At 46.5% G+C, this 17,700-nt stretch overlaps 1 protein-coding gene across 3 annotated transcripts in view; it reads right to left on the bottom strand.

Annotated features, from left to right (window-relative positions):
* The window catches only part of TOP3B (DNA topoisomerase III beta), a 90,107-nt gene extending 72,565 nt beyond the window's left edge, over positions 1-17,542 (bottom strand). For 2 of the 3 annotated variants that reach the window (XM_027689578.1, XM_027689577.1), the window contains exons 1-2: positions 17,256-17,534; positions 16,216-16,412 (exon numbers count right to left, since the gene is read on the bottom strand). In XM_027689578.1, the coding sequence (XP_027545379.1) occupies positions 16,216-16,412; positions 17,256-17,424 (366 nt within the window). In that variant the 5' untranslated portion in view covers positions 17,425-17,534. Of the gene's footprint in view, positions 1-11,789; positions 14,197-16,215; positions 16,413-17,255 lie in introns of those variants that run through there. The other variant, XM_027689579.1, reaches the window with a different exon arrangement.
* Positions 17,543-17,700: the final 158 nt, after the last annotated feature.

A 17,700-nucleotide genomic window follows, 5' to 3' on the forward strand; every position in this document is an offset into this window, starting at 1 on the left:
GGGCTGCCCCTCTTTCCCTGTTGCACTACTGTCACGGTCGCAGCGAGCAGTGCAATAATGAAAGGGCGTCAGTGCGCTGGGGAGCGGCGAGAGCCGGGGACGAGCCGGTGACAGCATGCGGGGACGGGACGTCCCGCCCCCCCCCGCCCCGAGAGCCACCTTAACGGGGGGATGGGGGACACACACACCACTCTGACGGACGGACTTTGGTTGTGCAACTTTCTTTGTTTCAACACGCAGCGGCGGTGAGTGTGCGCGCAGGGACAGGGCAAGGTGAGCGGCTCCGCGCACCGCTCGCCCCGGGCCCGCGGCCGCCGCCGCTTCTCGCCCCGCCGGCCCCGGCCGCGCTGCCTGGGGCAGCCCCTCTGCTGTACCCGGCCCAACACCAAATAAATAAAGTGACCCCCAAGTCCCCTGTCGCTGCTTTTTCTTCCTAGAGGGGCTTCTTGCAGGTCGGCAGCCCCTCCTGCCTCCCTGGCAGCCCCTCGCAGATAAAAATCCCCTCGACGGGTTTTTGCCCTGCGGTTCGGTGTACTGTTCACCCGTTTGGTCTTTGTGGGGAGAGACCGAAAATGCGAATAGGAAACAAGCATCTTCCTTCACTGTGGAGCCTGAAAAAGGGGCTTGAGTCGTGCCCTAGTGTGGGGTTCAGCAATGGGGGAGCACGGGTAGGGAAGCAAGTGTGGGGCGGGAGGGGAAGGGTTTGCAATAATGGAGATGAGAATAGCGTTTTGCATCTGGGAGCTGTGCTGAGAAGGCCAGGAAATAGCCCTTTGATTATTAGTGGCCATGGTGAAATGGATACTTCTGTAAAAGAGGACTAGGGAGGGGTATTTCCTTTAGCAAAGGACCTGTCCGCTATGGCCTTTTGAACCTGTGCTTCTCCCTGGCACTGTTTCTGCTTCATCATGACTTTTTGCAGAGGTAAGTGAGTGCAGAAAGCAGGCTGGCTGTAGGAGAGGGATGCAATCTAATCCTGATGAAAAGGCTTTTACAGTTTATGCTTCATTTCCTATTTCTTTTGGGTTCTCTCTTTCTTCCATCCCTCACATTCACAAGCAGATACAAAAGCTGAATCCTTCCCTGCAGTCTTTCTCCCAGGGAAAAGTCAGCCCCCTCCCCAGCTTCACCTTCAGGCTTTGCGCACACAAAATGGCTGCAGCAGCCTGTGGGTGGGCATGGAGAGCTCAGGAAGCTGCTTTTCTTTTTCCCACCCTGCCTGCCCAGGAAGACCTTCTGCTTTTATTTTCTGTGGCATTTTGCTCTTGCATAGCTCTGTGCAAATCCAAGGGGGTCTCCTATGTGTAATCTATGCATGGAATGGGAGCTGGGGAGGGAAATGGCCAGTTTGCATGAGAAGGGGACCTGTCGGGCCCCAGTGTTTATTTTTTTGCTGACCTTCTGGGGATATGGTCAGTGAGAGCTGTGACAGCTGCTGGAAGCGGCAGGGGCTTTGAAGATTGTGAAGGTTGTGACCTCGAGGCCCCTTTCCTCTCTCTGTCCCAGGAGCTGCTGAGTCAATCAGGGAAAAGGGGAGGTTGAAATGGGGGCTGCTCTTTAGCCATTTTTCAATCGGTGAATGAAACAGGAAAGGACAAATGCAAGAAGAAAAAAGAGTGATTACTTCCACTTTGGTGCATTACTGAGAAGGGGGAATCTCTCTTTGGCAAAAGATTATAACAATAATGGGAAACCACTGTGCTCCTAAGATCTAGCACCTTGAATAAAGGATTTAACTGGGCAAAGAGCTGATGGCAGATCAATAACAGTAAATTAGGGGGAAAGCCTATGAACTTCTCTTGGTTCAAAGCAAGAGGATATCCACCTCTCATTTCCACATGATATCAGCTCTAGATATAAGAGCAGCAACATGTTCCCAGTCGGCCACTAGCTCCCACCATCTCCTTGACCCTACACTAACACACCTTCATCTTTGCTGAGCTCAGCTGAACCCTATGGCTGAGACCGCAGAGGCCACTGGGAACTGCTGCACCACACATGCCAAAATAAAGAGACAAAGTACATTGAGCGGGGCTGTTATCCTTGATTGTGTGTGCCTTCAAATGGCACAAGCTCCCCTGGCAATAGACACCCCTGGGCAGCCCACGAGAGGGCTCTCAGCCCCAGACCACTCTCTTAAGCCCAGTGAGTGGCGTTTAAGTCTTTTTCAATGTCTGGATAACATGATCCTATGGATCTTTCCTTTTAAAATACTAATCAGAACAGCAAACAGAGCACCCGGCTTCGGTTGACCAATACACAACAGAGGCAAAGAAAGCAAACAGCAGGCTTTTCACTTAGTTTACACAGGGGGCACTTAAATACTGTATTGGTTACATAATACCATTGGGGGGTTGGGGCTTTACACATTCTTCTACTAAATATAACTGTGAGATTTGTTTTAAAGTGATCAAAACAAATGCAACCACAGCTTTGATTAGACATAATACCACTAGGTATCTCATAGTATATTTACTGAAAACCAAGGCACAGTAGAATTCTTTCCCCTAGACCTGATCAGTGCTGCACTCGCTCTACTGCAGCTGAGGGTGTACATTGCCTCTACAAGAGCTGTCATAGACAGCCATTTCCCTGCAGGAAGCACAAGCTGCTGGTTTTTAGGGCTATATCCTGCCACTGCTATACATCCAGTCCTCAGAATTCACCTCGGCACAGCGCGGACAGGACATGTTTTGGCAATTACAGTGAAATAAGTGCTAAGAAAGAGGATGAAGCATATAAAAAAAATCTAAATCCTAACTGCAATTGAATAGGAAAAAGGTATATCCTGTTAACTCCTCTAGAGGACCCTGTTCAGATGGGATACCTGAAAGTACATTCCCTTCCTGAAAAACCCTCCAGTAAACACCCTGTTTCCATCCAAAGGGAGTAGCAGGTGGCCAAACTGCTCCACTGGAGGCTTGACAATGGCATTATCTACCCAGCTTTTCAGCTGAAGCCTGGCTCAATCTGTACACAACTTCTGAAACTTCACCTAAACCCTTCCTGGGAATGGAAAGCTTCCCCAGGCAAAGCCTGGATCTAGCAGCCCTGCATTCTTGCAAAGGACCCATCCCTCTGCTCAGAGGTGAACAGAGGGGGAAAAAAAGCCTCAGAGCATCAGAGCTTTAAAACCATGCTCTTCTCTTTAGTGTGTTGTCACCAGAAGCTTCATGGGCAGAGATCTCTTCCATAAGGAACTGGCAGAACAGTGGGTGGGCAGCTAACTGAGAATGGAAGTTCCTTGGGGCAAACCAAAATAACCTTTGCAGCACGCATGGAACTGGGTACGCTGCCTGGGCTCAGCATCAAACACAGACTCTGTAAAACTCCTGCTTACTCATTCACCTGGAAGGTGGGTGAGCCCTTGTCTTTTAAACCTCCTGAGACACAGAGTAATCAGATGACAAGGATAAGCCGCTGTGCACAGTGCAAACTCGAATGTATCATTTTGTATGGGTGTAATAAGTCGGATATTTTAAAGAGTCACCCTGCTACTACTACAACAAATAGCAGACCTCTGCTTCCCTCAAACACCGATCTGCTAAGAAGTAACCAGGAGTCACTACATCTATGTGAGCAGTTTACCCAATCAAAATCGACAGGGAGTTACACTGAGCATGAAAGCCACCTTCACATAGTGCTAGAAACAAACTGGTTTGTTCCCCCATTGTGAATCTCTGTCATATTTCAGAACAAGTTTAGGGTGATGGCACTCTGGGTTCGCACAGCCTTCCAGCAGAAAATTCAGTTGCTTGGTTTTTCTTTCACAGTAGATATACCTTTAATACATCTCTACATTATTTTGAAAAATTCAAACAAAAGGGAGGCTGTGCTCTGAGAGAAGCAGAAAATTAAAGATTTCATGTTCTGAAGGAAAAGGGGATCTCTCACCAGCCCTAGGGAAGTATGGAGGTCACCATCATGTGCCAGCTGTTACAGACACCAAGTATGAGCAAAGCTAATGATTCCCAAGCACCAAGTGATTCACTTAAGGGTCATTTTGGTGTTCCCTGGTTGAATCACTGGCCAAATTCTCTGGTCAGAGTCGGTCCTCAATTCTTCCCCTTGTTTCACTGTCTACACACAAACATCCCTACTGCAAGCTAAATGTTTACAAGAAAAAAAACCTAACAAACCAACAACCACAAATCCCCTCCAGAAATTTCTCTCACACATACACAGACACCAAAAAAAGAAAAAAAAAAAAAAAAGAAAAAAAAAGGCAGGAGTGATTTTCATCAGGAGCGTGGGAATCAGAATAATATTTAAATGGGAAAAAGTGAAGCCGAACTGTTTTCCATTTGCACCTTGTATTAAGGGAGGCAGTGGGGTAAGGGGTCTTCTTAAAAGCCTCGACTAGCTGAATGAATGGCTCTTGGCACTACAGCCAAGAGTGAAGTCAAGAGCCTGCCTCCCCCTTCGGCTGCGGAGCGGTCGCCGGGTCGGCGGTGCCAGGGGGAGGCTCTCCCGGGCTCCGCTCCGCGCCCGCTGCCCCGACCGCACGGCGAGCACCCGTGCGTCGGGGAGGTGCACCCTGCACCCGTGAAGGAAGAGATTCAGTGCCGCGGGCTCATTTTCGGTGCTAGGCAAAGGCCAGTGCAGCGCAGTCGGTCGAGTCCGACAGCTGCCGCCCAGTGAAACCGGTCTCTGCAAGCGAGTTGCTTGGGGGTTCCGAAGAGTCTCTGGCTTGTGGCTCTTGAGAGGACCTCGCTGACAGTCAGCCCCGCCGCTTTGTTCGTAGGGTCTGTCCAAAGGGAAAGCCCATGGAGCTTCCCCCACGAGGGCAGAGAGATGCGGAGGGAGGTTCCCTTTCCGTCGGGGAAGGTGTGCTCGAAGCCACCGTCTTCCCCTCCGTTGGGAGGCTGACGAAAAAATCACGTCCGCCGGTCCCAGCAGAGAAGGGCAAAGAAAACCTATGTCCCGTATGGGACAAAGAAGTACCGACACGTTTTTGGGATCACTCAGTTCTGCAGCTGTGCACTGAGGGTTGGTCGTAAGTCCCAGTCCAGTACCTTAAGCATAGGTCCACCTATTCCTACCAAAAGGTCCCTTTGACCTCAAATAACACTTTATGAGGATGGAATTTTATTTTAAGGTTGTCTTAAGGCATTCTTTCAGTATGAACCATAGCGTCTCAGAGTGAACAACAGATAATCATTTTCCTTCGGTCTCTAATCGGCACCAAATATAAGAAACTATGATCTAGTGTCAAAGTGGTTTTCTGGCAAGAACAATCTAGGGTAACTTTCCTATGGAGAAGAACTCAGAAAGTAGGTTGGAAATAAGAGAGACATTCTGCATTATAATTATTTTCCCTTCAGAGCACCTTTTAATGTAGCGTCCCACACCAGCCTTCCCAGCGCAACGTCCCCTTCCCAGTGGGGACAGTGCCGTGGCACGCAGCCGGCAGTACCTCCGCTGTCGGAGCTCCACCGCGGGGTCCCAGCCAGGGGCGTGCTGTGGGGCAGAGCAGGGGCTGCCTCGGCGGCAGGTTAGCGCTGAGGATGCTGAACCACCCTCCCCTGGCCGGCTCTCATTGTGCGCCCCCTCCACGCCTGCGTCCTGCCCCCCGCAGCCCCCGCCCCTGCCCTGCTGGGGAACGCCGGGCTCGGAAGCCTTCGTTCTCCGTCACTGACAGGCATATTCACTTTGTTCTGGTGTTCCTCACATTCGGGACCCCACCTTCCTATCCCGGCACAACAGGATCTGCGGGGGTCGCTCGCTCCCTGGCAGGACTTTCGGGTGGCACTGGGGAGGAAACCGTAAAAGCCGCGTTGTCAAACTTCCACTCTTGGGAGGGTTTTCAGGCTTTTTCTCTGCTACCCATCACTACTCTCCTGGAGGAGGGTGTCTCTTCAACTCCAGCTGCCACTTCCAAAAACCACAACAACCTCTGCCTTTCGGAGCAGGAACGAATGAAGTTGTGCTCTCTCAGCTGAGATTTTACACCTTAAAGAGCAAATCTGTTGCGGCCGGTCCGGTCGCCCCTCTCCGCCCCTTGAAGAGCAGCATCCCTCCTGTCCTCCGGCTTTAGTCTTGGGAAAGGCAGACTTCCTAAGGGGCGTCACGAAGCTCTTTACCCCCCCAGAGCCAAGACGGGGGGGGGAGGGTGGGGTCCCGAGGCTGCTGGGACTTTCTTGCAAGATTTCAGTTAATCACTCACAATAAACAGCCTCCCATCTCATAAGGGAAAACAGCGGCCATATAGAAAGACAAATATTTTAACATTTTAAGCTATTTTGTCCTAGAGACTGAAGTCTCCGAACCTGACCGAGAGCCACTCTCATCACCATGGGTTTGTATGGCTGAGGAAACGCAGCACAACACAAACGTGTTTTGCTGTGCAGCTTTATAGAAAATTGCCTGCAGCTCGACAGTAATCATCTGCACACCCGCACCCCGTGAAAGCAGAGGTAATGCTTTCAAAAGTATAATATTTGCAAGAGAGAGCAGATGGTGGTCCCTTGGGTGCAATTTCAGGAGAAGCCTTGCATTCCGCACTTCTCGAGGTCTGTTTTAGCCACACAGGTTTAATGCTACAAGAGCTTTTTTTTTTTTTTTTTTTTTGCTATGGAGTCACAAGCTTAGCGTAAGATTTTGCTGGCACGAATCATGACCCTTCCCGCTTTGAACAAGACGGAAGGATACAAGTGGAGTATACCGGTGATTAAACGAGAGCCTACGCAATTCTTTTATGACACTCCGTGTGCTCACTGAAGCCAGTTACCGAGCTAGATTGGTTTGTAGTAGGATGGGAACTGCTGGAGTTGCATTAAGGCGTGTTTCTCTCACAGTGCAGCAGCACGGTTAGAATATCCATAAGCACGGAGCTCTCTGGACGTCCTGGATGCGGGACGAGCACTCAGGGTGCCCGGGAGCGCTCGTGCGCCTCTCGGCTCCCACACCCGGGCAGGTACTGACTGACTCGCTGCTGTGTTTTCTCGGTCCGAGGAGGCACAACGATCCCGTTTGCAGCCCTTCGGACTCTTGAGCTACTGGGCTTTAAACTTGCCGCTCGGCCAGAGGAAGTCGGATGAAGGCAGAGGAGGAACCGGGGAGGGACCCCTGCTCTCCGCCAGCCCACCGGGCACAGGGCGACGGCGCTGCCCAGCGTAGCCCCGTCCTTCGTCTTCGGCCCTGCGGCAAAACATCGCCGCGCCCACGAGGAGCTTCCCACGAGAGACGTGCTGCGCAGCGCCTAGGGCTCCTGCTGGGGGCCGTGCTCTGCCCGCAGCCGGGGGCTCCGGCTGGCGACGGGGCCGGCACATGCGGTGGGACCTCCCCGCTCCCTCCACGCCCCGCTGCGGCGGAGACGAGAGGGGTGGGAAGGGGGCAGAGAACTGTGAGGACAGATTCGCTACGGGAGTGAGGGTCTTGGAGGAAGCCTCTTGACATCACCCAAGGATCGCCGTTAGCAGCGGCTGGCACGCAAATACTGGTACCCGGGATCGCAGAAGGTTCCTGTGCGAGAGCATCTTTCCGCTAGACATGAAGGAATATCAGCAGGCAGTGGATGCTGAGTAACCAAAATTGCACTGCCAGGGAGATCTGCAGAAAAAGAATCTCTGTTTTTCTGACACATGAACAAAACCCTCGGCAATAACGGCGCCGACAGGAAGGGGAGCTGGACGGCTGGCGTAGCACAACATGGGCGACCCACGCAGTCAGCGGGAGCTGCATCCCCGCAGGATGGCAGGGAGAAGCCTCTCAGCGGCTCGCAAACCGATACCGCGTCAGTAAGAGATGGCAGCTCCTCATGCCAAAGGGAAGCCTCGGCGGGTGGCACAGGATCCACTCCAGGGGAAGTGGTCCAGGAAGAGCCGAGGAGAGCCAGGTGAGTCACACTAAGGACAAGAGCTGTTCATGTAAGCGTTACCACTGACGAGCAACGTATTCTGGCCAGGAACAGATCGTTCGGTTTTCGCTTTTGCTGTCGAGATCTTGCAAGATGCAATGAGTTTTGTTACAGATGACGGGAGGAGGTGAGCTCCCCTGTTTAACCACTCTTTTGTGCCTTTCCTTCCCTCACCGAGCAGAAGCCGGTATTTAATTTTACAATACAGGTAATTGCCTTAGATGTGTACTGTAAGCAAATAGACTTCAACCTTGGCCGCACTTTATCGATCCTAAAGAAAAACAGGAAATAGAAACGCCTGAAGCACCGCTTCAGAGCCTACGCTACTGTTTTAAACTTCCCTTTCGAATAACCGAGCAGTACGTGACTTGGTAGAGCGCACGTAACGCGAGGCACGGCCGCACGGGAGGTCTTGCAGCAGCAGATCGCCTTAGCAGTGTAACGCGGGGGAAGCGGATGTTATTTGTTTCTCCCTGAAGAGTATAAATCTGCAGCGATCAGAGCTGCGCAGCTGAAACACCGCCGGGCTGCCAAAGGCGCTCGATTCCCAGGGAGCCGGCAGCGCTCGGGAGCAGCAGGCGGAGGAGCAGCGCTCACTAGCGGCCGCCGCTCCCGGCCCGCTCCCCGCTTCCAGATGGAGATAAGGGGAAAGACGCGCCCGCTCTTTTCTCCTCAGAACGGCCCTGCTCACACACACCCCACACAAGTTTTCATACAGCTCATCCACAGGACTGTTCCCCAGGCAGGACAGATTAGTCACGGGGCAGTCCAGGGAGCCGCGGGCAGGGGGCTGCAGTCAGCCCGACCCTTCCAGCCTGCAGCAGCTGGGTCGGCAGAGATGGAGCCGAGAAGGCATCAGCAGAAGAAAAATAAAAACATTGGGTACCTATTGCGTCTTATGTTTAGCTGTGGTTTGAGATACTTCGACATTCAGTACAGCACACACTTATATTATTAATCAGCAGTCTCAGAAAATGAAGCTTAGGTGGATAAATACATAACTATCACAGAGATCAAGCAAAGAGCCTTAGATCCCAGTTACAGCTCAACAGTCCTCCAGACATGCAATGCCAGCACCTGCACATTATTTTTATAGTTTAAAAAAGCACATAGGAACTAATCAGGCAGCTTCACAGCTTGCATACATTCTGATTAATTTCTAATGTTTTTTAAGGGTTTGGTACCCTTGAGATGTCATACAGCTCCTAACGCTTCTTATCCTAATGAAGCAGGACACTATTTTCCCAAAGGATTGAAGACAGCTGAATCCCTCACAGAACAGTGGCTTGAATCAGTATCAGAGGAGGATTTCACTGGGAACTTTATGCTAATTTAGAATTAGCACAATACCAAATATAGCAAAAAGGTTTTTATAATCAGTTTAATTTGATGCAATTTAAAGAGAAAGAAGCATTGAATGGTGCAGCTAATAAAGTCTACTTTTCAAAGTGGTCACCACACTCCCTCCTTGTCTCATACACGCCCAAAGTAATTCAGTACTGTCCTCAGAGGAATTGGTTGACCATCTCAAATAATTCCCACACATTACTCCAATTACTGCAAGCTTGATTCAGGAAACAGAAGAAAAGGAGCTAACCCTGTTGTTCCATCTTTAGAGTAAAAACAAATTATTAGATACAAATACTCCAGGTCCTGCTAAAGTATTTATAAACATGGGAGCACTAAGATGCTTAGAATGTCAGTGGGAGGAGGGGGAAAAAGTATAAAATATTTAATCCTCTAAGCATTTAAAAAACCTCAGGACCTTAAAGTTTATTACTGTTTGTGATTTGCATACATAATAAATGCTACGTACCCTAAGTTTGAATTGCCTTGTGTTTCCTATGCAACTCCAGGCTGGTAAGGTTCAACATTTCATTCCTCCTTGAGGACGCAAACCACCCCCTGTGCTTCCTATCCTCCAGGATAGAATCAAACACAATCAAGAGGAAAGCACTTCCTTAGCTCCAAGTATTCCTGTTTAAGGGTAACTTTTTTGTTGTAGTTGTTTCCCAACAAAGCTTAATGACACAACCACAAGTGCTGCCTTGTATCTCCAAAAACATGGGTTCCTGAAAGGCAACTGATGAAACAGCCACATTATGAAGCAATTAATGATCAAACATATTTGAACAGTGGCCCAGAGCTGTATTACAGGAAAATGTGTTTCAAGAGAGAATTGCAAAACCAAAAGGACAGAGATGAAAACTCAAAACTAGGAAAGAGGGGCAGCAGCATCAGGCACCCTTCATACAGAAATTCTCTGCCAGCAGGAAATTTAACAAAGAGGCAGCAAGAATGTCAAGCAGGGATTCAGACACATAGCAAGATGTTGCTGCTGGAAAGACAGTCCTGATAAGGTTCAGCCTCTGTCTAGTACAGGTGTGAAACGTGGCGCATCTACAGTGCCAGCTACTGCTTCAGTGCTGGAGAAGAGGGACAGAAGAGAAAGAAGATTCACTAAAACTCACAGGCTTAAAAACACGGCTGAGTAAGCATCACAGTTACAGGGTTGTTTCAATGGTAGATTTTTTTCTTCTTAAAAAGATATGCTAATTTAACTTAATAAGAGCAGATATACTCAATTAGTATTCCCAAACAAATTAAATTAAAACACTGGTTTATATTTAGGCTCAACATTCAGAATCAATGAGCTGTACATCCCTTCCAGCACTTTTGAAGAACTAAAACCAGTTCTCATTCACACTGAGAAGCCAAAACACATAGCAAGTGTTCATATGCTTGGCAGTTATAGAGAGCTTTAAAAACCTTCCAGAAATAAGAGTAAAAATGTTTGTAGACACACACTTGCCTCCAAAATTAGCATATCTAAGGAACTTTGTCATTTTACATTGAACTAGATATATACATGTGTAAAATGCAGTATTTGACAGATTGTTTTCAACATAGTTCAGAGTAGATAGTCTTTAGCAACTACTCCCACTAAGAACAACTATAAATACAGATTCCCCTAATTCTTTCCCCAAAAGCCCTTCTAGTTTACTAAAGGAAGAGTAACAACATTGGTGCACCTTTTCAAAGACTTCTTGTAGTAGTAAGCAAGAAATTTGGAAGCATTTGTTATTTAAAAGAATTATTATCTGCTAGCATCAGAAATCAAAATAAACAGCTTTCACTTAACATTGAAGCATACAGAGGATTTTGACAGGAGATATTATAAAATTTATCACCTTAAAATAAAGGAAAACAAATAAGCAAAACAGCAATCCCAAGTTCTATATCTACGTCTCTCAGTATTTCATGCTTTACTCTAGAGCCCCAACATCCTTGGGCAGATGATAAAATCACATGGAAAACAAACAACACCACCCAGCAATATAAAAACTGAGATTCGCCATATCTCTAGAGCTCATCTGTGGTGGAAGGACTGAAAAGTTGAACTGTAAACAGCTGAAGTAAATAAAAACACCTGAACCACACTCTGAATCTCAGTACTTACACATGAGCAAGAGCCATCATTTTTCACAGGCTATAACTTTTGCACTTCCTACATTAACATGACCTTTCTTCCTAGCCAGCATTTCGCATGCTGGGAGTACCAATGGTTCTTGAAGTCCTATATTAGACCTTTCCAAAGTAAGATGTACTTAAACTGGCCTTATTTAAGAGTCCTTCATTTTTATAGTGATAAAAATCAAGAAAAAAACATAACCAACTAAAAAAAAGCCAAGTATTGTGACACATACTCAAGCGAAATATTAAGGCCAAGTTCTTTTATACTTTGGTCAGAATCAGAAGTGGAGGAAACTCAGTTCACAGGAATATTGTTGAATATGTCTTTAAATAAGGCATTCATGGATACATATGTGTGGGGAAGTTTGGTTCTTTAGGAACAAAAGGTACAAATATTTTTCAAAATTGAGATCATATTAGAAAGTAAGCAATAAGGACTAAAAGTATTTTTTTTTCCTCAGCCTCACTAAACCAACTCGGCTCAAATCCAGAACAGAAGGACAAAGGTCCAGGGAAATCCCACTCAAGCATAATAAATAAGATTGATAAATACCTTTGCTAGGGACAGAAACATCCAGGCAGAGACAAACACTGGGTAGGGATAGTACCTGACACACAGACTGACATGAGCCACACAGCTCTGTCCCTTTCTCAGCCAACTGTATTCCACAGGTGCACAAACACTAAGCCCATATGGTTTAGGCATAAACCATTTTAGCTCTTAGTGACAGTGAACTCATCGCCCAAATTATTTTTTCCTCCTGTCAAATACTCTCACTCTTTTTGTTTTTACTTTTATACCATCTTCAAAAGAAAAAGCCCTCCTTTTTAATAAAGGAAAGGAAAAGTCAGCTTCTTTATGCAGAAGGTTGGTTTGGTTTGTTTTTAAACAGTTATCCTTTATAGCTACAACTTCAATACCAATTAGTCAGGAATATCAGTGAACCTGAAACATTAATCACATAAAAGTTTACTTCTATTACAAATCAGCAAAATCCAGCCTCCTTAACCTCCAAAACACCTGCAACCCTTAAATACCCACGTTCAACTGAAATCAATAGAAAAACATTCTTACCTTCTTCTTTGAAGAAAAATAATGAGCTACACAGAGCAACTGGGACCGGGGTGCTTTGTTCCATAGGGTACAAAGAATCTTCCTTGGTAGGAAACCCTTAAATAAAACCTGGAGCTGGCCTGGACAGCACCTGCACAAGGCACAACAGAGCAGGATCTACAGAGTAGCTGTTGTATTTCTAAAGCTGAACTGCAACTGCTTGGTGCACCTTCTCAACACAACTCTTAACACTGCAGCACGTGACTGGGACTGTAAAAGCAGTAAATCACTTTACTGCTTCTTTAACTGATTGACTAATGAGCACTATAATCAGTAAACTATTTACACATGGAAACAAGGACACCTGAGTTTTCTGACTTTTCTCACTCATTTGGTGAGCTTTTCTGTTTAAAGCAAAGAGCAAATGTATGGTGTTTTGAATTTTAATCGGTATTTCCAGTAACACTGTGTAACAAACACATTCAAGAATTAATTTCTCTTTTCACAGAGGGAGAGGAACACAGAAATTCTTAATTTGTTCAATGAAGATTCCCTGCTAGCACTCCAGCACACACCATTCTGTCAAAAAGCCAGGACCAAACTATTGTCTAAGATTCTTTTTGCTCTTCTGGATTCACACAAAAAAAACCCCACATGGGTATATGCCACACTATTTATTCATCTGAATTCTCATACTGATCTTCCAGAGTGACACTGAAGTACAACATAAGCCAAATTCAACTGTTCCTTCGTAGCATAAGGAATTTTATAAAATTCTAATATTAATTAGACAAGCAGCTGCTTTCTGCACCAGTTCACAGAGCAGATCAGCCTTACCAATGGTCAATTAGCAGTACCACCATTATCAGATCATCTGAGCTTCTTGGACAAAGTAAATATATTAAAATTTTGTCTTCTTGTTCCAACATACACAATATTTTCAACTCTTCAAATACAGTACAGAATGAAACTCAGGAAGCACACTGGAAGCTATTTTCAAATGGATACTTTTGTTTACTCAAAGGCTTGATAACTGACTTCAAGCCATTCAAAAAACACCATTTTGAGAACCATTTTTCCATTTCTAGACTCAATCCATCTCCTCATCAATGACATTCTTTCACTAAGAAGTAGAAATTGGTTTCCAAATATTTAATTATGGTTGGAAAAAGATTACAAAATACAAAGTTCTATTGTACTTGGGACTACAGAAAGCTATTACTTCTATTTTACCATTTCCTTCGAATTTGAGAAAAGTAACAAGCAAACAAATGACAACAAAAACTAACAGATGTATGAACTAGTTCCACCAATAAGCTTGAAAATTCAGAAAGGATTTCACTAAATAAATGTCAGTGGCTGAACCTGGCAGAAGCCATTCCCCACAGAAGTGCTGCATTCCTAGAATGAACTAATGCCCTTCAGTAACACAGAAAGTCAGTCACCCGGGCAAGGCAGGACTTAGAAGAGACCAAGGATTAGCATCTCTGAACTCTGAAGTCAGCTAAAGCCTTTTGGATCCTCTGTCAATTCAGAGCTCATCATGTTTTGCAGGGTCCATACTGGGTTTGATGAAGACTCCCTCCATTGCTTTCCAATAGTTGTGATGATTAGCAGCAGGCATGCCATGGACTTCCCGCTGGCCTCTAATGGGGTGGCCGTACTGTTCTCCTGTTATCGACAGGAACACCTCGGTCCCCACGTGCTTGAAGCGCACGGCGTCATCCCGCTCCCAGTAAGTCCCACTGCACTGCACAATCCAGATATCCAGGTCATCTCCTTCGCCATCATCACCAAAGGCACTTACTTCCTGTTAGAGACACAAACTCCCTGGAGTGAAAATGTAAGCAGACACCTCCAATACACACAAATACCAACCACAAAGTCAGCAGAGTTTAAAGACAAGGATGGGGAAAGAAAAAGTGCTGTTGCTTTGCTTTGCCAACAGTTATCAAATCCAGAAACAGAAGTTTCTACCATTACAATCTGATCACAAATTGCCAACAAACTTCACCGTGTAATCTGAGCAAAAAGTGCCGACGAATCCTAACACACAAATGAAATAAAAGAGGATTTAGCACAGAGAGATCAGAATAATCCTCATGAGAAAAAAAATTCAAAAGAAACAACTCTAATGCTGATACAAATTTTTTCCCCACAAAATTAAGTTTGTAACTGTAGACATTTTGCTTTGTAGTATAACTGTCTTCACAGTTACCATTGCAACAGCTTTCTCAGCATGTGTTTTTATCACAACATCCCAACAATTTAGCTCATTAAGTATCATATTCCCTTTATACTTAATTATACCAAGCTTACAGTTCGGTCACCAACTATCAAGGTGACCCAACTCTTTCTTCAGACAGACTGCTACACAGCTCTTTAAAATAAATAAAGACAATGATTAAGACAAATGAATTGCTGCTAAAACGAAAGTGAGAGATTAGATATCATTATGCACCATATAAAAACAAAACCAAGCATTTACAGAAACCAGACAGACTAAGCTCCAACTGTTTGAAACTCTAAACAGCCTTTAATTCTTAAAAACTCTGAGAACTAGAAGTGATGAACAACTTGAAAACAGGATGGCAACAGTTTGTACCCAGCAACCTAAAATTTTAAGGTCATGTTAATTCAAGTTTACGTAGCCCCAAAAGTGTGAAAGATAATGTACTAATTGAAAATCCAACTTCTGTAAAGAATATGAAATAAAAGTTTGCATTTATAACTGCATCATATGTCAATAACGTCAATGACCAATAACAAGTCACAGTCCTATAAATCTCTGAGGGACTCAGGCAAGCTTTCCTTTCACTCAGACATTGTGCAAACACATATATAAAAAAAAAAAGAAACACAATGACAGTTGCCGAACGTTTTTACATTACTGACAATGTTATACAAAGTGTCTACAATGACAAAGGACAACTAGGGGAAGGTTTTAGATTCAATCTTTTCTTCAAAGAATTCTTCTGAAATGCTATTTTTCCATCACTTCTTTTAATAACGAGATTATCTAGACACCCTACACAAAGCTGGACCTTATTGTTTCAGCCACTTTACTCATGGTGAAAGATAAACCTTTTTCACAAAGAGTCAGGTCTTCCAATTTTGAATGTAATGACCTATCTACAAAGCCTGATGGAAGACTGAAGTGACTAACAATGACAAACTTCTAACAAGCTTGCATTATTTATTTTAAGAGAGATTTTCAATCTTAGAGAAGCATTTATTCAAGGACAAGACTGGGACTTAATGACGGTTAGAAATTACACTCTTCTAGACATGTACAAAATTATAAATAGATAGGATTATGAGAGTAGATTCAATTTTCCTGTGGAAGGAGGACAGATAAATAAGAATAGTGAATTGAAATAGGGCTAGCAAGAAGATGGCTGAGACTACTAGATTGGATCACCAAGGAACTTGGATACAGGAATGCCTAGTGTTATAATACATGATTAGCTGCCTTGCTCTACAGCAATCTTCACTGTGTTAAGGGAGATGCCCATTAAACACTTCAGAACAGTCCCAGCAGCAATGGTGCAGAATTTAAAAAAAAAAAAAAGGAAAAAAAAAGAAAAAAAAGCAGATTTGTTAAAACTACGGCGAAATACCAATATTGGTACATATTAAATTTTACCTGAAGAACTGATATACATTATTTCAAGATGAAGAAAAACATGTACTCAAACTCTGGATATGCACAGACATACTGCTTCTGGCAGTTGGCACCCAAGGCTGGTTCTCCAAAAACATGAGGAACCGGAGAAACTGTTGTCAATACATTGCACTATTCACAAAAACGTAAAAATTTACAACTCACTTGGTTATTGGACAGTGGTGATGGGAAGTGATGAGTGTGCAGGTTTTTCCCTGTGTTAACGTGGGTCAGTCGTATCGCTTGCCCACATTTCACCGGTGTACCACGCTGGCAACTGCCATCACTCTTCCCACGGATCCGCCAGTAACTGTTGGCATCATCTGAAGCTTCAACTCCTGTCACTGACTGCTGCCCACTTCCTGTTGGAGTAAAATTAAATGGCAGGAGACTTAACCTGCTTCCCCAGTTCAAAAAGTCCTGAAAGAACTAAAGAAATTTTCTTTAATGTTCTCATGCCTTCATGTTTAAGAAATGTTTAATTCTCATAGTCCATTTACTGACTGCAAAGGGAATGCAGGTAGCAAATAATCTTTCAGATTCAGGAAGTTGAACACACCATATGTTAGCAGATGCAAACTGTCAAAGTTCATGGTGAACACAAGAGAAGAAAATGTGATTCATGGCGGACACTATTCACACTATCCTGCCTTTCTCAAAAAAATACCAAGTTCTTTGTGTCCCCAAACAGACCAGCACCCTTGTTGCCTAAACAGACACTGCAAGGTCCTGCTGAGGCTCTTGACACAGAGCAGGGCTCCCCTCAGGGATGGGGGCAAAGCACCCCCGTCACATTCCGACTGCAGGGCACACACAGCGCAGCTGACACGTCCCACACCCCGGGCCTCGGAATCCTGCTGTCCCTGACAGGTCTCCAGCGCACCCCAACACCCCATCCCTGGCCTGCTGCTTCCCCCTGCACCAAGGACATGAACCTCTGGAAGCTCTCACCTCCTTCTCCTTCCCTGATACCCTCACTGCCCACCCCCCGCAATTTCCCTGCCAACCCCCTGCCAGGCACTGCCTGTCTCCTTCACTTCCTTGCCCCTTAACAAACACTTCCTTGTCCCCCTCACAGATGCCGTCTTGCCCCCTCACAGACACCTCCTTGCCCCCCGCCATTTTCCCGGCCCCCTCACAGCCTGTGCCCCCAACACCTCCCAGCTCCCGACACCTCCTGGCCCCCCCGGCCCGGCCCTGCTCACCGGAGCCATACTTGACCTCATGCGAGTGGAGCCGCACGCTGTGGCGGGTGTTGAGCAGCTTCAGCACCGAGCCGCAGGTCACGGCGCCCGGCGACGGCTCCCTGCCGTGGCACAGCCCGCGCAGCAGCGCCAGGAGCACCAGCGGAAAGAGATGGCGACCGCCCCGCATCGCGCCCTCAGCCTAGCTGGCACCGAAACCGCCACCCCTTCGGCCCGGCCGGTCCAGGCGCTCTCGCCCCTCGGCCCGGCCGGTCCCTCCACCGCCACCCCCTCAGAGCGGCGCTTCCGCACGCCCGCGCGGGCCCGGCGATCACCCCGCCCACCGCCACGACCAGCCAATCCTCGCCTGTTTCCCGCTCCGCCGCGCTCTCGGATTGGGCTACGGCGAACGGGCACGGGGAAAAGCGGCCAATGAGAGCCCGCGGCGTGGCGGCTCCCGAGGGAG

The sequence above is a fragment of the Neopelma chrysocephalum genome, unplaced genomic scaffold, assembly GCF_003984885.1.
Source record: "Neopelma chrysocephalum unplaced genomic scaffold, ASM398488v2 Primary Assembly neopelma1_77, whole genome shotgun sequence".
NCBI lineage: Eukaryota > Metazoa > Chordata > Aves > Passeriformes > Pipridae > Neopelma > Neopelma chrysocephalum.